General features: G+C 39.3%; 1 protein-coding gene and 1 long non-coding RNA gene across 2 annotated transcripts in view; one reads left to right on the forward strand and one right to left on the reverse strand.

Moving 5' to 3' along the window:
* Nucleotides 1-18,257, reverse strand: part of LOC123635530 — a 47,722-nt gene extending 29,465 nt beyond the window's left edge. Inside the window, exon 1 of the long non-coding RNA XR_006734142.1 lies at nucleotides 17,789-18,257. This is a non-coding gene — a long non-coding RNA (uncharacterized LOC123635530). The remainder of the gene's footprint in view (nucleotides 1-17,788) is intronic.
* On the forward strand, nucleotides 3,038-23,982 carry RPE65 (retinoid isomerohydrolase RPE65). The gene is made up of 15 exons (XM_045547772.1): nucleotides 3,038-3,107; nucleotides 3,202-3,249; nucleotides 4,339-4,421; nucleotides 5,761-5,911; nucleotides 7,384-7,491; nucleotides 7,595-7,736; nucleotides 11,160-11,307; nucleotides 12,512-12,593; nucleotides 12,835-12,967; nucleotides 13,080-13,219; nucleotides 13,860-13,989; nucleotides 21,148-21,262; nucleotides 21,359-21,453; nucleotides 21,574-21,685; nucleotides 22,824-23,982. Exons 2-15 carry the CDS (start codon nucleotides 3,239-3,241, stop codon nucleotides 22,973-22,975), a joined length of 1,602 nt encoding a protein of 533 aa, XP_045403728.1. The 5' UTR covers nucleotides 3,038-3,107; nucleotides 3,202-3,238; the 3' UTR covers nucleotides 22,976-23,982.
* The last annotated feature ends 1,255 nt before the right edge of the window (nucleotides 23,983-25,237 follow it).

A 25,237-nucleotide genomic window follows, 5' to 3' on the forward strand; every position in this document is an offset into this window, starting at 1 on the left:
TTTTTCCAAAATATAAATCATATCACCTCAGTCATTCCCTTACTTAAAGCCCTCAAATATCTTCCCATGGTCCTCAGAATGCAATCCAAATTTCTTACCAGGACCCGCAGGCATGTGATCTGCCTAATACCAGGATTAAAAGGTAGCATTTATTATACTCTGAAAAAAAGTCTCATCAAAGAAATGTGGAATTAGTTCCTATTTAGAAATTGCTGCTTGAAGAAAGGTGTTTTGCTATTTCAATTCAGGGAATATTATTTTGGTAAATGTACCAAAATGTATCAAAATGAAACAATTTCTTTGGCAGACACAGAAACTGAACATGAAGACCCGATTCCCCACCTTCATTTTTCATGTCATGAAGATATGAAAAATTAAGGTGAGGAATGAAAGGAGAGGATGAAAGGAAAAGTAACAACACCCTGGAGATCCACTGTATGTCTCACACTGAAACTACAGAAGAATAAAGTTAGACCTGGAAAAAAGGTCTATATTTGGGGCCATAGGAGCAAAGAGGCCAAAATGATGCTTTGAAAGGATATAAACAACTGATCTCTGACTTCACACTAATGGTAGAATGGGGGAAACTAGGTTACCCCTGAGTTAAAAGGTATTAGCCGGAAGATTAAACAAAAATCAAACTTCCAGAGAATGGACATTGATAAATATTTTTTAATATTTGTGTGGAATACTTTTTGCTGAAAAATGCTTTTGCATATTTTCCCTGGCTTATACCTGAGGGCCTGAGGCACTCAGGGTTTGATGAGGTTTAATGCACAGAAATTAGTTTTCATCTTGAATTTATCCAAGCATACTACACTGATGGCTCACACGGTCTATGAGTCTGTAAGCCTTCCAGGAATGAATTGCCATGGTTTGTACTTGCAAAAGAAATATTCCACAAGTAGCTAACTTCTAGGATCTGTATAGGTTGAAACATAAAGAATACCAAAGATGCAAAACAATATAAAAATCACTAATACCAGTTTCTGTTTTTAAAAAATGTGGCTGCAGTCTCAGAACACCAAAGACAGCACAGGAATACCTAAAAAGGCAATTGATGCAGTTGTGGACACCAGTAAGATTAGATTCTCATCTCCCACATAGTGATCGTCAAACTGCCGATTCCTCTGCCCTCTCTCACTCTGCATTCTTCACCAGGAATGTGCTCTCCATCTTCTTTCTGTGTCCATACCCAGCCTATCTTTCAGATTCCAATTCACTCTGCCTTCCCATGAGGCTCTCAAATGATCATAGCTCCCAGGGATCTCTTTCTTTAGCAAATAAATCAAAATCAGAATTCATTTCCTCTGCATTCCCGAAAGCTCACACACACACAATCACACAGTATGCACTAACTCGAATTGTCACAGAAACCATGAATTGTAACAGAATTGTATGAATTGTAACAGAAACCAGAAACCTAGTGGTCACCTTTTATCTGCCTTGTATTTCTCCAGCACACTCCCTAATTCAGAGTTTGATTAGGCCTCCTCTGAAATATGTCTTGAGTCTGACTGTTCATATCCATCCCCAGTGCCTCCCCCAAATCGGCTATCTTCCCTAGTTTGATCTGTGCCTCCCTCTCGTTTATCTTGCCCAAATCTCCCTTTCCAGTATTTTATCCACAATGTAATCAAATTGGTCTTAATGAAATGCAGATCAGATCATATCACTTCTGAATAAAGCATTTCAATGCTTACCCTTTTCTCGTGATATGAGGCTGGATTTCCTTACACAGTACAAGGTTATACAAAACCTGGCCTATGATTATCTCCAGTCCAGTTTCATCTGTTGCTATTTCCCCACACTATGTTCACCTCCAGACTTTTATAAATTCTACAGGCTGTGCCTGAACACTCTTCTACCTGCCCTTTGACTGGCTAAATGTTATACGTTCTTCGTATCTTAGCTTAGATACTTCCTGTTTTGCCTGGGACTTCCTAATACCAATATAGATGTTCTTCCTGGGTGATACCATATTATCCTGTACTACTGAGGAGTTTAGAGGCTACCTAGCCAGTAATAATGCTTCAGTCTCCACTGTAGAATGGTTCACTACGGCTGCCTTGGGTTGGGAGATACACCGCTGATGCTGGGCACTAGGTGTTACCACTGAGATTTCTACCCCTTCCTCTGATGGCTGGAATCCCAGTCACATGCCTGTGCCCCTACTGTAGGAAAGTAAGTTCCTGTTGTCTATCGTGGGGAGTTCTCAGATTAGCTGTTAAACCATCTTGTTGAAGAAGAGCTCTAGGGTAAGTAGTCATAACCACTCATTAAATTTAAAATTGTTACTGAGTTTCTTAAAAAATGTTAAAATTGTTAGCTGCTATGGTACATATCTGGTCTGTTTTCCAGGGACTCCTTTAGGCAGTACCATGTTGTGCTAGCAAGCAAGTAGGGCTTAATAAAAGAATGTGAAAATATGACTGAATTAGTGCTATAACTCTCTGAGTGCTGAACACATACCAATGGACAGGAGGGTGAGGTGGAGAGTAGGCAAGCATTAGTGACAAGGATACACTAACAAATCAAAAGGACATAGCTAATGCCTCAACCTGCTTGGAAGAATTTGGACACTGAATGGTACCGATAAGGTGGCCAGAAAGGGTTAGACATGCTACAATGTGCTTCCATAACACTCCATGCTTCTCCAATCTTAGCACTAATCAAATTTTATTGAATAATTTGTTAATTCCTTGTTACTCTTGCAAAGTTATAAGAGCTGTGAAGGCAGGGACCATAACCATCTCTCTCTGGTCCATGGATGGTATATAGTAGATTTTTCGTTAATAAGTGAGTGAATAAATGAATGAGGGTAAGGATGAAGGTGCAGAGGCAATGGTAGAGGAGGTAGAGGTGGGTGCCAGAGAATGGTGTCAGGTTCCAATGGGGTGACTTGCATCGGCTCAGGCCTGCTGCTGGTCACTCCCACAGGGCTCCTTTCTTTCTAATCTGCTTCTCATTCTCCTTGGGAAGTATTGAGGTCTCTGGAAAACAGCCAAAAAACTGTTATGGAAACAGCAAGTCCAAATAATGCTCAAGCATCAGAAGGATGTGAGCACTGAAAGCCACTTCTGTTCCCCCTCCCTCAGCTGAAGGGGGTGAGGAAGGGTTCCCAAAGCCATAACTCCTTTTGGGGGGATTTAGAAGGCATATAAAGGCCCCTGGCCGAGGACTTCCTTCTTCATTCTGCAGTTGGTGCCAGAACTCTCGGATCCTGCACTGAAGGAAAATGTCTAGCCAGTAAGTATCTCTGGGGGATTTTTTAGAAATGCCTCAGTGGGTTCACAATGAATGTGCCATTTCAAGAGCTTCTGAAAAGAAGCCATTGACTGATGACCTGTTTAGGGAAGACCCTTCGATTTTGGTGGGGAATTTTTTTCCTATATGTGTATTGAAGTAAATATCTAGAATTCAGATATACATTATGATGGGGTCTGTGTGATTAAATTGGGGCTGAGAAACAGCAGTGAGGATCTCAGGTAGACCTGGGTTCCATTTCTTGTCTAGTCATTTCCTTGCTGACTTTGGGCGGGTTACCTAACTTTTCTGAGTCTAGGTTTCCCATACCTAGAATGGCTATGACAGTAGGACTTACCCCATTATGCTATTGTGAGATTTAAATGAGCAAACACCTAGCAAAGTTCTTTTTATGGTGTATAGCACATAATAAATGCTTAATAAAAGGCAATTATTATAATCTGGAGTCTGGTCAGAGATTCCACACTAAGAAGTTATAAAATGGAGCCAAAGAGAGGAGGTAAGAAATCAACAACAATATAGAACCTGAATCTCCTGGTCTATTTTTAAAAAGGACTGTAGCTCCTGGGGATTGGTAGAGAAATGAGATGATGAGGAGAAATGACGGTATAATAGGAGTGAATAACGCAGGATGAGGGACCTGACTCGAGCCCCGCAGGAGGGAGAGGAATGAGTCTCTCCAGGAGGCAAAAGCAGTGAGCCCAGAGAGTTGACAGGGCCCGGAGATGCTGTGGGAAGGAGCCTGTCTAGGATCCAAGTTCAGGAAGCGAAGTGATAGCAGCAGGATTAGTCATTTGTCTTCAGAAATAAGTGAAAACGGCAGAGGGTAAGCCCAAGTCCACTGTGACCACTGACATTAATAAACAGGGCATTTCCCCCGGCATCAAAGAAGCGTGAGCTGGGCCCGCTGCGCCGCGGGCCCGTGTCCCTCTCCGCACGCAGGGGCTGGGCTGGCAGCAGCGACCCTGCGTGGAGCCAGGGAGCGCCTTCTCCCCTGGAGCTCTGCCTCTGTCTCTGCGGGCTTCCTAGAGCACAAACACAGGCCTCTTCCTCATTATTCCACCCTTTCAGAGTCGAGCATCCTGCTGGTGGTTACAAGAAACTGTTCGAAACCGTGGAGGAGCTGTCCTCGCCGCTCAAGGCTCACGTTACAGGTCGGTCTGGCTCATCTCGAGCCACCCGCTGCCCTGCTGATCTGTCTTCTTTGGCTTCTTTACCGGCTCCCCGTGTGGGCCACAGCGAGGGCGATCAGGTGGTTTCCTCTCATTACTTCACTTCTCTAATGTAGAAAAATCCTCCCTAACTGGGATTCCTCGAGGATGGAGACTACACCTTGGTCATCTTCAAACCGTCAGTGCCTGGCACATAGTAAATGTCCTATAAGTGTCTGTCCCACCAGTGTCTGAATAAACAAGGGGCCCGTAACAAGCACCTGTGAATAGTACATTGAAGGGTGGTGGGTCTCATGCCCGCTACATTGGAAGAATGTTGGTTCTGGAGTCAGGAAGATAGATGTAGACGCTAATCGCAGCTCTATCATTTCACTGTCTGTGAATCTTCTAAGTTTTTTACACTTTCTAAGCCTCAATTCCCTTACATACCAAAACCCAAAATTTACCTCATGGAGATGTTGTGAAGATTAAATGAGGTAATGTACATAGAATGACTCATCCAATATGCAACACTCAAAGTGATCAGTAGATGGTAGTTATTATTACTGTCACCATCATTATTAATAAATAGAAAATAATCCATTTGCTTAAAAAAAATTACTTGCAAGGATTAAGCAAACACAGCCAAGCACCACACTTTTCAAAGGATACTAGGGCACAAACCTAATTGGTTAAACCTGAAGGCCTTACGGACTATCTGGGATACCCTTCAATTTGCAGATGAGGGAACTGAGACCCAAAGATGGCATGTGGCAAACCCTAAACCAAAATTCAAGTCCCTGACACCCAGCCCTGTGTCCTTTCTGCTATAGCAGGTTGCCTTCCGTCCAGGCAGTAGTGCACACCCTCAGAGGAATACAGCTCTAGATGTCAAAAAGCCTGTATTCCCGTTGTGTAATTTAAATAATTTCCTCTATAGACACATCTTTTAAAAATATCTTTATCAAGTGCCAAAATATATCAAGCAATTTGAAAATCTTCTTAAAACTGAGATGGCAAAAGGCAAATGGTACCTGAGGAAATCTATTAGGTGGAGAATCCCATTCCCTTCAAGATGCTTTTCCCTCACTCCTCTTCCAACCCTTATCTCAACTCTGGGGCATCCACATTTCCCACCACGTGGTCTCCTAGTGAAAGGAGAGTCAAGTCAGTGGACATTTGCTAAGTGCTGTCCAGCGTGAGAGCTGGGAATGAAAATCACTGCCAGCTGTAGAAAGAAGAGGCTGCTCCATTGGGCTGCTAATAAAATTCACCTTACCAGAGAGGAGCCCTGCCCGAGGGCAGGGGTAAGAAGCAGTGTTCTGTCTCCCCTCCACCACAGGCCGGATCCCCCTCTGGCTCACCGGCAGTCTCCTTCGATGTGGGCCAGGACTCTTTGAAGTTGGATCCGAACCATTTTATCACCTGTTTGATGGGCAAGCCCTCCTGCACAAGTTTGACTTTAAAGAAGGTCACGTCACATACCACAGAAGGTAAAGGGGCACGAAGCCAAACTCCCCATCCCAGGAGTGAGACCTAGCTCAGCTCCTCTTCCTATGTGCTTTTGAACCTCCTGAACCCGGGAGGGGACCTATATATCCACTTCCACCTCAGAATCCACCTGGCCCAGTGTGTCTGCATGGACACCTGGGAACGCTACCATGGGATAAAGGAGAAGCCAAGAACTAGAGCTTTGGGGTCCCTCAGGCCTGTCTTTATCCTTGTATTCAACAGACACTACTTGCCTAGGTGGGTGGCCTGATTCTTTATAATCTGTAAAATGGGAGAAATAATATTTCATAGGTTCATCACAAGGATTAAATGAGAACACAGTGTCTAGCACATAGGAAGTACTCAATAATAATAACAGTTATTGTGATCATTATTATTAGTATTAAACCATTGGCTATCTGGACTTCTTTCCTCTTTTTAGAATCAGAAAGGCCACAAGGAAGGAGAGGGAGGTGCCACAAAGTAGGGAAGGACCAAGTATTTCGTAATGATACCAGAAAGAGAAGTTTTCTAAAAACAAGAGATTATTGCTAAAGGCTTGAAGACCTAAACCATCACTCCAGGAAGCTCCCTTAACATCACAATGAATACTTTGTCTTCTGTTTTAATATTCAGGCCTGTAAGTGGCTTTGTTGATCCCCACATATTTCAGACATTGTGAAAAGACATCCAAAGGAAGCATAAAGGGGACTTGAACAGGTTAACTTGGGCTGTAACAGAAGAGAAACAGATCATGTCAAGCAGCAATGTAGCTCTGACTTCATAGTTTGGAGCTCAGATAAAGCCTTCATATGCCTTCTAAAGACCTGGGTACTTTTTCCTTTCCATAAAAGTATGAAATCAGATTTTAATTAGCTGTCTAATGAGAAATCCTGGGCAATGTATGTCATGTGGTCTGGGATATGGTTCAGCAGATCTGCCTGGGCAAGGGATTGAATTCAAGAACACCTACTTTTTAAAGCAGCAAAATAAATTCTAAAAATTGAAGAAAAACACAAGAGGGACAGAGAGAGATTGAGAGGAATACAATTCAGCATACCATGTTCTGTATTTTCCCAGTAAGTGTAGCTTGATAGGTTATAGGCTACAGGGGGAGGTCCTGTGTGAACTACCCACAGGGCTGCATAGTGTAACAGGGAAAGTTCACGTGGTCCAGGGTGGGCCAACTTGGGTTTGAATCCAGCTTGGCCAGATATGCCAGTCACTTAACTTCTTTGGACCTCAACCTCCTCATCTATGAGGTTTAGCAGATATAAATTTAAGCTCACGGAACATTGTCTCTTTCTCTTTTGGTTTCCCCAACAAAATGAGCTGACAATAATCTTTATTCTTCGTGTTGTGAATTTGTGATTCTGACTTGAAGAGGACACAGAGAATGACCATTCTAAGCTCCACATGGCCTGCACTGACTGCCCCCTTCTGTGACCCTTTCCTGTATCTTGATGTCCTTCAGGTTCATCCGCACCGATGCTTACGTTCGGGCAATGACTGAGAAAAGGATCGTCATGACAGAATTTGGCACCTGTGCTTTCCCGGATCCCTGCAAGAATATATTTTCCAGGTTACTGAAACCAAACTGCATGTTATTCAAGATATTTTGCATTAGCCCTTTTTCTCTCATGGCTTGAAAGTTATTGGACTGAAAAATTCATTTGCTTCTGTAGGTTTTTTTCTTACTTTCGAGGAGTGGAGGTTACCGACAATGCCCTTGTTAATGTCTACCCAGTGGGTGAAGATTACTACGCCTGCACAGAGACCAACTTCATTACAAAGATTAATCCAGAGACCTTGGAGACAATTAAGCAGGTGGGACACAGTGCTCAGGTGATGTCACTCAGGAATTTAGAAATCGGAACTCAGAATTAAATCAGCTGTGCAATTTGGTGGAAGGAACATGAGAGCCAGATTAAGTTTCAAATCCTTGCTTTTTCACCAACTACTAGCTGTGCGACCTAGGGCAAATTTTGTTTCTTCATCTGTGAAATTTTAAAAACTTATATGGATTGGAGGAAAACCATATAAAATGCCTAAAATATTCATTCATGATACAAATATTTATTGAGTGCTTTCCATGTACCAGAATTTATACTAGATGCAAGGGGTAGATCAATGAGCAAGATAACGTGATCCCTGATTTCATGGCATTTATAGGGTAGCATAGACCTGGTACATATTGGGTGCTCAAAAAAATGCAGCTATTGATATTGAAAACCATGATATTCATGGTTCTAGGTAAATACATTGCACCTTTTGCCCCTTCTTATAGATGCTTATTAGAAATAAAGATATATGTTAAATGAACTAGCATAGGACAAAATATTAGCAATATTAGAAAGTGACAATTTCACTGAGAACTTAGGCAACCTCAATGCAGCATTACTTAAAATAAATCCTCGTTTTCAATCAATATTCATTAATACATATCTATTTGCAAGGCATTATGCTTATCTTCAGGCAGCTTAATATCTAGATGGGGAAGTCAAACAAGTACAAACTATTATAAGACACAAAATGTGATGAGTCTTTTAAGAGAAGGAAAACCTAAGAAAGCACAGATAAGAAAGAAATTACTTCTGGCGGTAGTTGGGATGCAAGGTGGGGTGGATCCAGGAAGGTTCAGATGGCTTGCATTTGAGCTGGAGGTTAAAGGAGAGGTATGACTTCAGTGAATTTGGAGAAAGGACATTCTAGGTGAAGAGGGTAACATGATCAAAGGCATAGAGGTGAGACAATAGAGTATATGTTCATGCAAACTAGAGAATGATGTCTTTCAGACAGAGTTGCAGTATTTCTCAGTGGAAGTACTAGTGGCATTGGGCAGGAGGGACTCATCACTGCAGGGACTGTCCCATACATTGCAGACGTTTGGCATCCCTGGCCTCATCCACTAAGTCTTCAATCATTGTACAAACCTGAAATGTCCCTGACATTTCCAAATCTCCGCCTAGGGGGCAATCACACTCCCAGCTGAGAACCAGTCATCAATGTCAAGAGACACAGGATAGGGTGATATTAAAAGATTGAATAATGGGCTAAACATTTGGAATAAGTCATTTAGCTAATGGGAAGCTACTGAAAGTTTTTGCTCAAAGAAGTAGTATAAGCACAGCTGTACTTTAGGATATTTAAGTGGAAAGCCATGTGTGAGCTGTATGGGAGGGCAAAAGAGATAAGGTATAGCTAGCTCAGTAGGTAGAATGCAAGACCAGAACTATAAATGCAGTACTAGTAGGAATGGAAAGAAAAATAGTTTCATTATCACAAGCTGATCTATAATTCTCCACAGACTATTTACTAAGTCTAAACATATACTTTCCCCAGCTCTTACTTGTTTTTGACGTGTGTGTGTGTAAAACCCTGTACAAGTGTGTATGTAGATCATTTAGAGAAAAACTGAAGCTGAGTTTCTCAATCATTCACTGGACTCTTATAGGGAATCTGTATTGCAATTGCAGGGTACTTTAATTGAATATCTAGAAGCTATAGTATGCCTCCAGAACAGACTTTATTAGAGGTCAAGTTCCATTGTGAATAATACCATACCCTGACTTCATGTAAAATTGTGGTTTTAAAAAATTGAGATTTTATTTTGTTTACTATTATTGAAATAACGTCCCAACCCAGAGCCTTTGCCTCCAGCCTGATTGCCTTAAATACAATTTCCTTAGTGCGGCAGGAACACTTTTTCTAAAATACAAATATAAATATGTTACTCCATGTAGGGAACCCATAGTCTCCAAAATAAAGTCCAAGCAAAGGCCTTTGCAGCTGGCCCATTCTTACTTCCCCTTCTCTGTGCATGCCCTTCCCTGCAGCTATGCTGAACAAGTAGTGATCCCCAAACAGCATGTGCTGTTTCACAATTCTATGTCTTCACATTGAGATTCTCACCCCCTGGAACACACTGTCATCCTGCTCCACCTGGCTAACTTCTAATCACCTCTCGAGCATTAGAGAGGGGACACCCACCTAACCCCCCAGTCTGAGTTTGATGGTCTTTATCTACAGATACTGTTTTGTACTCACTACACTTTATACCAGCTCATTGGTCTAACATAGTGCTGTCCAAGAGAACTTTCTGCAATGATGTAAATATTCTACATTTGCATTGTTCCAGTGCTATTGAGTACTTGAAATATGGCTAAGGTGACTGAGGAACTGCATTTGAAGTTTTTTCTGAAAACTAGTGGCTACCATATTGGACAGTACAGGTCTAGACTGAAGTTCTTGAAAACAAAGACCTTCTCTTTTCCTAGACCCGGGCACAGTGCCTGTCATATACCAGAAGCTCAAAGACTACTTGCTGAAAGAGTGAATGAATGTGTGAATGAATGTCTTGCCTATTATTTAAATAAGGGTGCTAAAAAGACCCATGCTTTAAAAATATTTTCCTAGTATAATAAAAGTAATTTTGCTTAGTTAAATACATACACCATTAATTATTCTTCCAATAAATTTTTATTGGATAGGTTCCAGGTAGAAATCTGGCATTGATTTGTCAACATGTGCCTCTATACTCCTGAACAAGACACTTGACCTCTCTGAGACCTCAATGTCTCCTTCTGTAAACTGAGAGGTTTATGCTAGAATTGTGGAGCTGAATTTCTTATGAGGCTCCAAATTAAATTAAAATGTTGGATCCTTATATTTAATTGCAAGAGATACCTGGTTCTCCTGAAGTTTATTTAGGTTAAGACTTTCTATACTAGATGAATCCTGAGGTCCCTTTCAGTTAGAAACTCATACTGGCACTTGTACTCTCTACAAGACACTGGGTTTTGTATTTAGGCTGTACCATACAAAATTGCCATTTTTGTAAATTAAAAATTATTGAATGCAAGCAATTTTATACAATTCAATCCAATACAGTGAGAGAAGTATAAAGAAGTCCCAGGATTCAAATTTATCATTGTCTGAGGTCAACCTGCATGTTTAAAAAGAAAAGTAACCTGAGCAGCATGTGGTATACATCAAAGGAAGAACACAGTCAGTCACAGAGACTCCAGATTTTAGACACGTGGGGAGTCAGCATGGGTGTCCCAGAAAAGTTCTGCACTACAGGTGGGAACTGAAGGTGAAAGAGTGTAAGATCTAGAGAGATGGATAGAAAGAGAACGTATACTTAGGGTGAAAGTGCAAGGGATAGTGGTGAGGTCAGACCTATGGACAAAGGTGTACTGTACTCTTCTTTCTCTAAACATCGGTGTGATATTCACTTTCCTTCCATAGGTTGATCTTTGCAACTATGTCTCAGTCAATGGAGCCACCGCTCACCCCCACATCGAAAACGATGGAACCGTTTACAACATTGGTAATTGCTTTGGGAAAAATTTTTCACTTGCCTACAATATTGTAAAGATCCCTCCACTGCAAGCAGGTAAGTTTACCAACCTTTCTGCTTCTGAAAACAAGTATCTATATTGTGAGAAAGTTACCGAAAATACAGAATGCCAGATCAGAATATCAAGATAGCATTATGTGCAGAGTTAAATTACTCTCAGGCTTTAGTACAATTGCGCTCACTCCTACCTTACCAGCAGACCAATGCCCATCTCTTGCCTACAGCAAGAGATGACAACTTGAAAATACAGAAAGTAAGTAGCCAAGTTCTATTCTACGATGTTTCAGATGTTGTGTATATGTGGATTTGATCATGTACAACTTAGATTCAAATCCAGCAAACATTATTGAACACTTACTCATGTGCCAAGCAAAATCAAATTAAATAAACATATGTGTATGCATAATAGCATACATACATATATATGAGAGTGTATTCAATATTTTGTATTTAATTCCCAAAGCTATAAACAAATCTATTAACTCATTAATACTATAGAAAAAGAATTAAAGAAAAGGAGAGAGTACTTTAGAACTCTCTATTTATCTTCCTTTCATTGCCAGGTTCATTGATAACCATCTTAATGATAGAATTATTTGAATTTGTATGGATTTTTATTTAGTATTGCTTAGTACAATTCTCAAAGTGTAGTCCCTGGACCAACAGCATCACCTGGAAAACTGTTAGAAATACAAATCTTGAGCCCCACCCCAGGAAACTGAATAAAAAATTCTGGTGGAGGAGCCTGCAATCAGTATTTTCAGAATTATGATTCTGATGCACATTAAGGTTTGAAGACCATTGACTTAGTAGTAAATAAATTAAATTTTAATGTGCATGAGAATTACTGTACACTTTTATTGGCAAAAAACCCATCTATGCTATACATTTTAGGCATCTTAAGATACTGCAAAAGGCATTTTGACCATACTAAAGTTTTGCCTTACTCCCCTGACTTAAAACCCACCTCCAGTTTCAAGATATGACTCTCCTGCCTTCCACAACCCTATCTGAACACACTTTTCCAAATCTGCTGCCATTTGGATTTTCCCAAGTGATTGCAGCTTCACATGAAATTTCACTAAGAAATGAAAATGACTGAGAAAATGAAAATAAACTCTGAAAAAAAAATCAAGATCTGAAAATGTATTTCTTTGCCTGTATAAGATATTCTAAATGTTTTGTATTAAAAAAAAAATAAGAGGCTGTTTCAAAGCCTTTTAAAACCACTTTATTTCAGACAAGGAAGATCCAATAACCAAGTCAGAGATCGTTGTACAATTCCCCTGCAGTGACCGATTCAAGCCGTCTTACGTCCATAGGTAACTTGAAGGCCTGCTATAAATCTTCAGGAAAACTCAAGTTTAAAGATCTGCTTTGCCTACCTTTGATACCAATCCTGATCACAACATCTTTTTTTTTGCAGAAAACTAAACTTAAACATAATTAATTTCATGTAGGCACTGTTGATTCATGTAACTAAGCATACCTTGTGTATACATATTTCTTTGCAGCTTAAGAATCAGCTCTTCCATTCACAAGCTCATTTGTGTTTCTGAACAGTTTTGGTCTAACTCCCAACTATATCGTTTTTGTGGAGACACCAGTCAAAATTAACCTGTTCAAATTCCTTTCTTCATGGAGTCTTTGGGGAGCCAACTACATGGATTGTTTTGAGTCCAATGAAACCATGGGGGTAAGTCTCGTATTTATTTGTCAAGCTTGTGATTCTGAAAAAAAAGATGTGTTTCATAATGTACACTTTTTTCCTTTTTAAATGCACCAAAATATTTTACTCACTTTTCAAGGTCTGGCTCCATATTGCTGACAAAAAGAGAAGAAAGTACCTCAATAATAAATACAGGACTTCTCCTTTCAATCTCTTCCATCACATCAACACCTATGAAGACAATGGATTTCTGATTGTGGATCTCTGTTGCTGGAAAGGGTAAGAAAGGACACTGGACAAATGGTACATTTCCTGTTGTTCTTGGAAATTAGGAGGCTTTTACAGAGAGGGTGCTCTCAATGTTTAATCTGAATGACATCTAAAAATGCAAGAGGTTCGTGAGAGTCAAAAACTATAATTGAAAAAGCAATAGGGAGTTTAGGTAATCTGAACATCCAAACCATAGTTAAGGATTAAAAACCAATCAGAAGCGATGAATCAGACCTGGAAATAAAAGGACCTCAGGAATGAGCTTAAACTTGACAAAATCTTTGAGGAGGCTTGAACCGCACCCACTCTAGGATTGGGAGAAGGAGGTGTGCTTTTTTTCAGACTAGCCAAGTCTCTAAGAAAACAATAGCCCCTAAAGTCATGAACAGAATGGTGACAGAGGAGCAATACAGAAAGTATCTTAAGGCTGTGGTTATTTAAACATATCCATGAGGTGGGTTTCTTTTTTTTTTTTTTTTGTCACCCAGTGTGGGCAGGAGGAAAGGGCTCTGATACACCTGGGTCATTAGCAGTTTCTGGGTTGTGAAATAAAAAACAAGCAGGCACTTATGCTTTTAAAAGGCATGAATCATCTCTCTAAAATTACTTGTAATTGTCTGTGCTCATGTTTGACTTCTTATTTTTGCAGATTTGAATTTGTTTATAATTACTTATATTTAGCCAATTTACGTGAGAACTGGGAAGAAGTGAAAAAAAATGCCAGAAAGGCTCCCCAACCTGAAGTTAGGAGATATGTGCTTCCTCTGAATATTGACAAGGTAACCTCCTTCTACACAGATTTCAGATCTAACCAGAACGTTTCATCTCTCTGAGGAATTGTTCTCGGCTTCATGTTTATACATAAAGTCCTGTAGTTCCAGAGCTGGAAGGAACTTTAAAAATAAACTAATTAAACTCCCCTCATTTTACAAGTGAGGAAACTGAAGCTCAGAAGAGTGATGTGACTTCACGAAAGCAACTACAGCACAGTCGGTTTTTGTGATTCTAAATCTGCTGTTCTTTTATTTACAAAATCCTCTTAAAAATATACTTTCTTGGTGAATAGTGCAGGCCCACTGATTCCTAGGATCCTTTGTCAATAATATAAATACCTTAAATAATTTAAAATTCTGGAGAGATGAAGCATGAAAAAGTACCCTTGTGGAGAAATCAGCCCATTATTTTGGTTTTTAATAATCTTCTAAAAATATCACTAGAGGTTAAGAATCATTAATAGCATTAGACAGTCATCTCTTTATTTCTACTTTTTCTTCCCTGTATTCCCTGACTGTCTTTTTAGAATAAGCAGAGTGACATCTAGAATTTGTAGTGTGATGGAAATGCCAGTCAAAATCAAGAAAATATTACTTTCACGTGTAGATACCTGAGCATACATTCTCTTTTATGTCTATGTGCTCCCTTGTTGCACAAAAGGGGTTGAGGCAGCCACATGGAATGTAAAACATTGTACCAAAGGCTTAGGTCTGATGTCATGGAAAATTAACCCAATTTAGAACCAGGTATCACTGCTCTTAAGCAAGTTTGTGAGCTCTATGAAGAATGAGAAAAGGCGAGGTTGAGATTAGGCATTATAAATAGGCAAAAGAGCTTCTACAAAGGCAAGGAGGAATTTTAAAAGCAAAATTTAATCTAGAAATGTGAAGTAGTCATTGGAGCTGGTTCATTAGGAGCATAGGGAGATGAGTTTGGGCAGAGGAACTGGAAAGATAGGTTGGAATGATATCATAAGGGGCTCTGTAAGTCTTTGGGCATTTTATAAACAATAGGGAGCCACTGAAGTGCTTTAAGTGCGTGGGGTTGTATATGAGATTTGTTTTGTAGGTCACTCTGGCAGCATCACAGAGGACAGACTGGAAGGCAGGGAGTCCAGAGGCTAGAAGCCTATTAGAGGATTAATGCAGTAGGGTAAATAAAAGAAAATAAGTACCTGAATAAAGAAAATGGCAACTGAAAGATAAAAGAAGATACAGAGTTGAGAAATAATTAGGCAGTAGAATCGGCAGGAGCTGGTGACTAATTATATATGAAAGGTAAGGGAGAGGAAGGAGCGAGGATGCTTTCCAGGCTTCTGCCTTCAGCAGCTGAGTGAGTGATAGTACAATCTGCTGAAATGGAAGCACAGAAGTAAGAGGAGCTGGTTTGCAGGAAAAAGAGTAAGATTTATTTTATACATGTTGCGTTGAAAGTACTCACTGGTCATCTCAACAAAATGTTCAATAGGCAGCTAGTAGACATGGATCTGGAGCTCAGAAGAGAGATCATGGGGAGAGATCAGTCTGGGTACCTTAAACACTCTTGCTTTCCCCTTAGGAAGTGTATCTCTGCACGTAGTTGAGAGCTCATAAAATCATTAGTAAATGAATGAGTCAGTTGATTTCAGTAAACTCCTATTTTGCTGATAATGGTAGAATCACAATCATTTTTAAATTAATGGCATAAAAGAGGATCACTTAACTTAAAAATCCACATTCCAAAGCAAAGAAAATGGAAGGATTTTTCTAAATGTATGGTCATCATTGCCTGAAGAAAGATGACTCAATTATAGAATGGGGAAATTTTGTCATGACAAACAATGTCTAATGTCACCTCAATCCTCGCCTTCTCTTTCTTTCAATAGTTACTAAGTAACCACTACGATAGGCATTGCACTCGTTGTTTCAGTGGATACGTGGAAAGGATACACTTCTAGTTCTCATGGAACCTATTACCTAGTGCGGTGGGGAGAAGAAAGGTGATTCAGGAATGAGAACACATGTCAGCACAAGAAGAGCTCTGTGAGGGACGGGTAAATTGACAGTCAGATGATGAATCGTCACACTTGTTTGGAGACATACATGGAACACAGTTATTTGCAATGGGCAGTCTTTTGGTTGGTGGAGATGAAATTGAAGCAGAACAGTTTAGGATGAGAAAAACAGCTTAAGGAGAGACAGAAAAGTGGGGAGCAGATAGAGAGAATTGGCTGTTATCCAACTGGTTGGATTATAGGCAAAACTAGTGGAGTAAATGGGATAAAAATCTATAAAAGTAAGTTGATAGTCTTGGAAGGCTTTAAAATCAGGCTAAAAGGCTTGTACTTTATTGGGCAGGGAATGGGGAGACAGTGAAGGTTTTTAAACAGAAAAAAAGCTGATAACTATTGGTATTGAAATGATGATCAAATATATACAAGTAGATAGCTAGAAAAATCATACTTTAGAATAGGTTTTCTAAAAGAAACATTAAAAATTGATTTTTTAATAAAATATTTGATAGCCAGAGAATATCAAGAGAGAAGAAAAGATAGCCAAGCACAGTAGCTCAGGAAATGTCCACGAGCAGAAAGTAGTAGAAAAAAAGAGAAACCAGAAAAAGAAACAGAAAGAGCCACCAGAGAGTCCTAGTCCTGCTGAGAGAGGACAATCCACATAGGTTAGGGCAGGAGGGGGTTATATGGTGCCCACTGCTACAGAGAAGTGGAAAAGGATGAAGACTAAGAACCCAACACTAGATTTGATGATCTCCAAGGCAGTAGAGTAAGGGAGACAGAAATCAGTTTTCAAGGCTCTCTATGTGAGCAGTTGTTGAGTATGTGGGAGAAGTTACCGAGTCTATGCTCTTAAAGGTTTTGCAGGGAAAGGAAAAATAGAAAGGTCATAAATTAGGGGAAGGAATGGGAATAAACAGATCAAGAGAAGAATGGAAAGAGCTGAGAAGAGGAGAGATATGACCAAGGTTTCAGTTTACTGATTAAGATAATGGTAGCATCTTTAAAATATGTCATTACTTTTGAAAAGGCAGTACATTTAAATGGTTAAAAAATAAAAACTATATAAAAAGGTATACACTAGGAAGTCTCACTCCAACCCCTAGCTCCATCTATTCCACTCCATTCCCCCTCATTTCTTATGTCTCACTTTTATTAGTATCTTCCTTTTGTTTATATAAAAAATATGATATATGTATTGTATATAAAATATAAAAAATACAAATATATATGTATGTATAATTATTAGTTTTCATTCTCTTACACAAAAAGTAACTTTCTATATTCACTGTTTTGTACAGTGAATATAAAAAATACAAATATATATGTATATATAATTGTTAGTTTTCATTCTCTTACACAAAAAGCAAGTTTCTATATTCACTGTTTTGTACCTTGTTTTTCTCATTTAACAATATATACTAAAAATCTTGCTTTTATATTCTTTTTGTGAATATACACAAGGTTATTCAACCAATGTCTCACAGCTGGGCAACAGAATCGTTTCCAGTCCTCAACTATTACAAATAATGCCAAAAGAAATAACTTAATATGTATGTTATTTCATATATGTGCAGACGCATCAGTAGGATAGATTCTCAGAAGTGAGATTTCTGGGTCAAAGGGTAAATGCATCTGTTAAAAAAAAAGTAGGTCTAAAGGAGAACCCAGAATATTGAGGAAAATAAAGATAATGTTATATATTTCTTATACTAGAAACCTAATTTAACATTTTAAAAAGATAGAACAGAGGAAAACAATTCAACTTAAAACCACGTAAAAATATGTTCAACGTGGACATTTGTACTTACTGTATGCACGTGGATAAATATTTATATGTACACACGTCGCTCTATCACTCTCTTCTTTCCAATATCACCACGAAGTGCCCTGAATCTCCATTTCACAAAATCTTGTAAAAGGCACTCTTCAGTTGACTCCCTACCTTCCATCCCTTCCCTATCCTGAAAATTCTGCACTATTTACTCATAATTCTTAGTCTACCACCAGAAAAATCTCCCTATTCAGAAGTTCCCTCTGCCTTCTTTCTTTAATCAAAATCCAGCTTTTTCCTAAGGACACTGGTCTTGATAGTCAGCAACTTGATAGCAGCAACTTCCAGCAGAAGCAGTTTCTACTCTGCACAAGGGAACAGCCCTTTACAACTGGGCCTGTGGCTGGGGTAGGTGTCCTTGCTTCTCCTTGCTGAGACGGTTGTTCCCTCCCTCCACCCTTAAAATACCCCACGTTTTCATCTCATTTCAGCTAATCATATAGCCAAGTGGTATGTGTACATACACATATATGCACCCCTCATTATTGCTGTCACCTACTAACCACCACTTACTCTCCCTCCTGGCTCAATGTCACATACTTTCCATTTCTACTCCTGTCTCTTGGTTCTTGGCGATTTCAATATATACGTCAATGGTGATTCTTCTAACAACCTAGCCTCTCAGTTCCTAGACCTCTTCCACCAACCCTGTCTTCTAGTTTATCACAGCCACTCATTCTCCCATCACACCCTTGACCTTGCCATAGCCTGTGACTATGCTCCTTCCATAATCTCAGCTTTTATCTTGCAATATCACTTGCCCTGCTGCAATTCCCATCAGGAACTTCCAATCCATCCAACATACTCTTTTCTCACTCTCTCTCACTCCCTTGAGGACTTACTTTCCTTCCTGCCTCACTGTAAATTTTACGGTCAATAACTATAATCACCCTCTTGTATGGACCCTCATTTTTCTTGCCTCTTTCTTACTTTGTCAAACTCACTTGTCAAACCCACAACCCTAGTTAAATTCAACTCTCTACCCACTCCATGAGAATACCTCTGAGGCTGAATTGAAGTGCTGAAAACACACAATCATGGTAATTGGTCTGATTTTAAATGCATGACCACAAACCTTACTGTTACATTTCCCAACTTCACTTACTCTCTCACTTTGCTAGTTAAATATTCCACATCTTTCTCTCTTCAAACTTTTAACACCTCCCACTTCCTGCCTCCACACTCATATGCAGCTGATGACTAGGCTTCCTATTTCTCGGAAACAAATGAAAGAAATCAGAAAGGAACCAGAGATTCTGGCCACGACATCTACCCACTCACCAGCGTCTGTACTCATATACTGAATTATCCATCTTCCTATTCAGAGTTAATCTCTTTCATCCTCCTTCACCCACTCAAGGACATCACTCTAGCAATTTTCCCCCAGATCTCTCCTAGATCATCATTTCTCTACCCTTTTCAATGGATCACACACATCACACTCTTACAAAATTCTTCTCTTGACTTCTTTTGCCCCAACGAGCTACCCCCTCATTCTTCCTCTTGTTGGAGAGTACCAGAACTCAGTCCCTGATTCCCCTGTCTTCTGTTGGTATACTCACTCCTATTTATTTATTTTAGAGATGGGTCTTGCTATGTTGCCCAGGCTGATCTTGAACTCCTGGGCTCAGGTGACCCTCCAGCCTCCTGAGTAGCTGGGACTACAGGTGTGTGCCACCACGCCTGGAGACTCACATCTTTTTAAAGATTCATGCTTTAAAGCAGCCTCTATTTACATTCTTACCTTTCTCTAAACTCGATATTCTTATATCCTACTGCCAATTCCACATCTGCATTTGGATATCCAGTAGGCATCTCAGGCCTACTAAGACAAGAGCTGAACTTCTCATCTTCCCCCAACAGAAAATTTACTCCACCCCATCTTTGTTGGGACACCACCCTTTAATTGCTCAGGCCAAACACCTTGGTGTCCTGCTCGAGACCTCTCTTACTTTCATGTCTCTTCCCCACCCCATATGCTATGCATCAGGAAATCTTCTTGACTCTATCTGACACTTCTCACTGACTGCGCTGCTACCAGCCTCGTCTGAACCATTGTTTTCTTTTGACTAGACTACTGCAAGATGAACTGGTTTTCCTGATCCCACTCTTGCAAGGGTTGTCTCAACACAGCAGCCAGAGGGATCCCTTAAAAATAAATCACAGCCTGTCACTCCTCAGCTCAAAACCCTCCCATGTCTTCCAGTGGCTCACCCACAGAGAAAGAGCACATGCTCACAAGGACCTGAGGCTCTCTCTCCGCAATCTGGCCCTGTCACCTCTCGGCCCCACCCTGCTCTTCTCCCCTGGCTCAGTCCACTGCAGCCACACGGCATCTCTCTGATGCTTCTCAAGCCCGTTCAGCATCCTCCTGCCTCAGGTCTTTGCACAATTTGTTCTCTGGGCTTAAATGCTCTTCCCCAGATATCTGCATTGCTAACTGTCTCATCTCCTAAGAGTTTTGTCTCCAATGCCACCTTTTCAAAGATGCTCACCCTGACCACAAAATTTCAACCCACCCACCCTTCACACTTCTAATCCTCCTTCCCCTAGTCTATTTTTTTCTCCCTACATTTATGGTAATATTATACACTTTATTCATTAATTATATTTGTTGTTTGTCTCCTCAAACTAGAATGTAAGCCTCAGGAGGACAGGGACTTTACTCTCTGAAATATCCCAAGTGCCTAAAATAGAGTCCAGAACAAAACATGCAACCAAGTATTTGATGAAAGTATTAATAAATGGATATGTGCTTAGAAATAGCTCATGGTATCCATTGTTTCCACAAAACAATCAGGAACATCACATGTACGTGACAAGAAATCGTAGAAAAAATCTGGTCCAGCGGTTTTTATATGTTTTCTTTTCTTTTTGACAGCATATGGGTTTTTTTCAAACAAAATCAAAATATATCCTAACTATAAAAGAGGTAAATGCTCTTATATCCCCAAGGCAGTTGAAATCTTTATCGCTCTGCAGAAAAACATTTTTTATTTCATTTTATTTGTTTATTTATTTATATATTTATTGCAGAGGCCCTTCCGCAAAGGCCTAAACTTTCCTCGAGGGTGGTATCATTTTACAGATGAGAAAATTGAGGGCGTAAGAGGTTATGTGACTGTCCCGGTGACACACAGCCAGTGAGTGACACAGGTGCAGACAGCCTGCCCCGTCACGTTCTGGGGCCCCCTCGTCCACAGTTTCCTACACTAGCCCTTCCTGCAATGTTGACTAGGAAAGAACGCAGGACAGAGGAGACTCAGGAAGTCTGCATTTACGGCTGCTTGAAATTTCTTTCCTGCTCACCGAGGTGTCTGTTATTTTCTTTCTTAGGCTGACACAGGCAAGAATTTAGTCACACTCCCCAACACAACTGCCACTGCAATTCTGTGCAGTGATGAGACCATCTGGCTGGAACCCGAGGTTCTCTTTTCAGGGCCTCGCCAAGGTGAGATGATCTAGAGGAAATCTCACACAGGAGAGAATACATGTTCTGTTCAAAGAGATTAACAGAGTTTTCCTGAGCATGTGTTCTGTTTTGCAGCATTTGAGTTTCCTCAAATCAATTACCAGAAGTATTGTGGGAAAGCTTATACATATGCATACGGACTTGGCTTGAATCACTTTGTTCCAGACAGGGTAATTAATCCATCTTACTAATATTAGAACAGAGCTTTGAGTCATATCTAGTCAAGCAAAGCATAAGCAAAGCATGTTAACTGATTGATTGATTGGTTGATTTTTCTTTCTCACAAGCAGCTCTGTAAGCTGAACGTCAAAACCAAAGAAACTTGGGTATGGCAAGAGCCTGATTCATACCCATCAGAACCCATCTTTGTTTCTCACCCAGATGCCTTGGAAGAAGACGATGGTAATGAAAGCAATGGATGTGTCTGAACAATCTCTTTTTACTGGAGTTCTGTGTGCTTGTTCATTAGGAGAGGAGTTAGATTGATTATTCCTTCATGTTCGGAAATGATTTTTAATACTGCAAATAGGACAGCACAAAATAATTTAAACTTATTTGAAAAGAAGTTTCATCTTGTGGCCAGGTCTTATTGATTACTAGTGGAAAAAAATGCTAAAGCACCATCTGGTGTCATCATGGAGCATCAATGTCCACTCTAGATGAGGGAGAAAAGGAGGAAAAATGACATCATGGATTCTGGGTTTTTGCCTATCCTGACCAAGACATATTTCAGAAAAAGAACAGTTCTAAGAAGCAAAACTGACTATTCTGGCAAACCAAAGAGAATAAGAAGCTCTGTGATTCTAGTTTTGGTTTGTCCTTTTAGTAAGCTGAGACTAGAAAGGCATTCAGAGCCACAGCCTATAATACAGCAACTCAGTTACAAAGCATGTCTCAGCTAACTATGCCTAGCTGGAACAGGGAGATAGATTATACCCTGTGGAATTAAAATATGGGAAACCACAGAAAAATGAAACAAAGAATTGTGGAGCCATTTCACACTAAATAATTTTACATATGCAGCCCATCCAGTCAAAACTGCAAAAAGTTTGTTGTCATTGTGTTTGAAGGAAGTCAGCTTCCCAAAAGATCTTGGAAATTATAGATATAATGTACCTTACTACTTTCAAAATCTTTTAATACACATTTTTCATTGATAGTTACATCATTAGTTTTTCAGTAGCTAGAGTAGGCGTTATATTTTTATGTTACAGATAAGAGCACAGATCCATTCATTCAATAGTATTTAATGAACGCCTACTATATTCTAGTCATTGTCGTAGGATATGGGACACAGTAATGAGCAAGACAGGCATGGTCACTGCTTTCCTGGAGCTTACAGTCCAGGGGACATGAACACTTTAAAAGATCTCTTCAGGTGATTTCATAGCCAAGTGGTAGAAGAATCAGAACAAGAAGTCAAGTCATATGGTTTTCTTTATTTGCCAATGTACTACCTCCTATATCATTTCAATGACATTTAATCTATGGCCTGGACTTTTCTGCATTCAGTACTGCCTTATTTACTTCTGATTAACAGGTGTAGTTCTGAGTGTGGTGGTGAGCCCTGGGGCAGGACAGAAGCCTGCTTATCTCCTGATTCTGAATGCCAAGGACTTGAGTGAAGTTGCCCGGGCTGAAGTGGAGATTAACATCCCTGTCACCTTTCATGGACTGTTCAAAAAATCCTGAGCATATTCTAGCAAGATACGGTTTTGGTGACAAAACTGAAAAAACCAGCATCAGGTCTGCAATCAAATTCTGTTCAACTTTAGCCTGGTCTTAACTTGGATATGCACACAATTTTGCAGTGTTTTACAGAAAGCACTGAGTTGAGCAAGCAATTCCTTAAAAAAAAAAAAAAGTACATATTTAGTAATCATACTTCCTCTGTGAGACAGACAGACCGTAACTGAAAAACTCTTTTACGTATTTAGCAATCAAATAGGAAATGAATGTGGACTTATTAAACTGCCTTTATTCCTATTATAAAAGTTCACTTTAGGTACCTATCGGCTCCAATTATTTTGTTTAATATTTAAAAACCAAAGTCCTCTACATCTAATTTGTAAATGGCTTTGCTGAGTCAAGGCAGTTTCACGTAGTAAGGCTTAATTACTAATTGTCAAACCAAACTTTTTCTCAAATCAGGGACTATTTTCTAAGAGTAATCATAGTAATTACTTTGCATATATGTAACTGCTCAAAGATTTTCAAGCTTGTAAACTTTAACCTTTCCATTTAATATAGGCAATTACTATTATTTCTGATTTTACAACAAGAAAACTTATGTCTAATCAACTGAGGCCTCTCAGCCAACTAACATTTCAGAGATTGTTATATATTAAAAGCTTATGTAACATAAAAGCTAGTACATATAGTAGTGACTGTATTTTTTTTAAAAAACAGCATAAAAATATTTACAATATCTATTTAAAATCGAACTGTGGAGTAATGTTGGGGGTTATGCTTTGTTGCCTCATTTGTTTAATTATATTTAAGCACTATGCAATCATCTGAGAGAGAAAAAATATTAAATTATTAACATTCAGGTATGAATACATTTTAAGCACTTTTGTTTTTAAATTACTTTCTTCCATGGTACAGATTACCAAAAAAAAGGAAATTGACAAAAAGTTGCATTCTATATCTTAATATTGGTATCTATGTTATGCTCAAAAGTCTTACATATCATCATATTTAAGGTGATCAGCATCATGTTCTACCAGGGAAAAATAGCTTGAAAGAACAGACTGGCCAGGGTACTTGATCCATCCATTTGATTTCTTTGTTTAGATAAAGTGCACACTCATTTTTAAATTATAAGTACTCACAAAAACATACTTTCCAAAGAAAATCCAAAAATATGGAAAAGTGGAAATTGTAAAGCAAAATCATAGAGAGCTCATCTAAATTCAACTGCTATTAAGATTTGGGTACTTATCTTCTTCATCTTATTTCCCTTGTGGATTTTTAATGTAATCACTATTTTGCCATGGGTAATCCCTAGATAAAACTAGAAATCTTAAAAAAGAAAAGGGAAAATACCAGGGAATTGCATGAAATATGTCACTGTAGATAAACATCAATCCATTGTGTTTTGTCTGGAGACATGGCACATGGACAGAATTCCACAAAGAAATCTATTTTTCCATTTATTTTTAAAATGCAGAAAATAAATGACTGAGAAATTACTAAGTTTTAGACTTAAAGTCTTCAAATTTAAGAAAATTCCTACAGCTCCCATTTCCTAGATTTGCTGGTCACTTCCTGGCTTCTTCCCATTCATTTTCCATGAGGTGAGTCTCACAATTCAGGATGCCTATACCTCCCCCTGTTCCCAGACCACCTCATTGTGAAGAAGGAAGAGAGGCGGATCTGACTAAGATAACATTCTGCCAATACCATTTTACCAACATCAAAATTCTCTATTACAATCATCTCTGATATAGCAAGAAGGCTTAGAAGCTGCTATTCAAATCCAAAGATAGAACATGAGCTTTAAAAACTTAAATTAGAATAAGGGAGATTGAAGTCAGGCAAGAGAGATTAACTTGTAGATTCAGACTGAATGAAATAAGAAACCTGCTTTCTAAGAAACAGCTACCCATCTGGGGGATCTAGAGAATCATATCCTATCTATTTAAAAAAATCTGTTTTAAGGAAAAAAAACTTCAATCAAATGAATATAAATCAACCTGTTAATAAGTAGTTATTTTTAAAATAACAAGTTGTTTGGAGTCGATCTTTTTTTTTTTTTCCCCCATTTTGGGTACCTTATATTTGTCATAGCCCAGGGGAAAGGATAGTAAATACAACCTTTGACATAATATCATCAAGAGGTAATTAGCAACTGATAACTGCCTCATGGCAGACAGTCTAGACAAAGTCCCTGTGCTATATTCTAAAGCAGAAAAGCCCAACAGACATTGAAGGGAGTCTATCTCCAAGAAT

This window comes from Lemur catta, chromosome 3 (assembly GCF_020740605.2).
Source record: "Lemur catta isolate mLemCat1 chromosome 3, mLemCat1.pri, whole genome shotgun sequence".
Lineage (NCBI taxonomy): Eukaryota > Metazoa > Chordata > Mammalia > Primates > Lemuridae > Lemur > Lemur catta.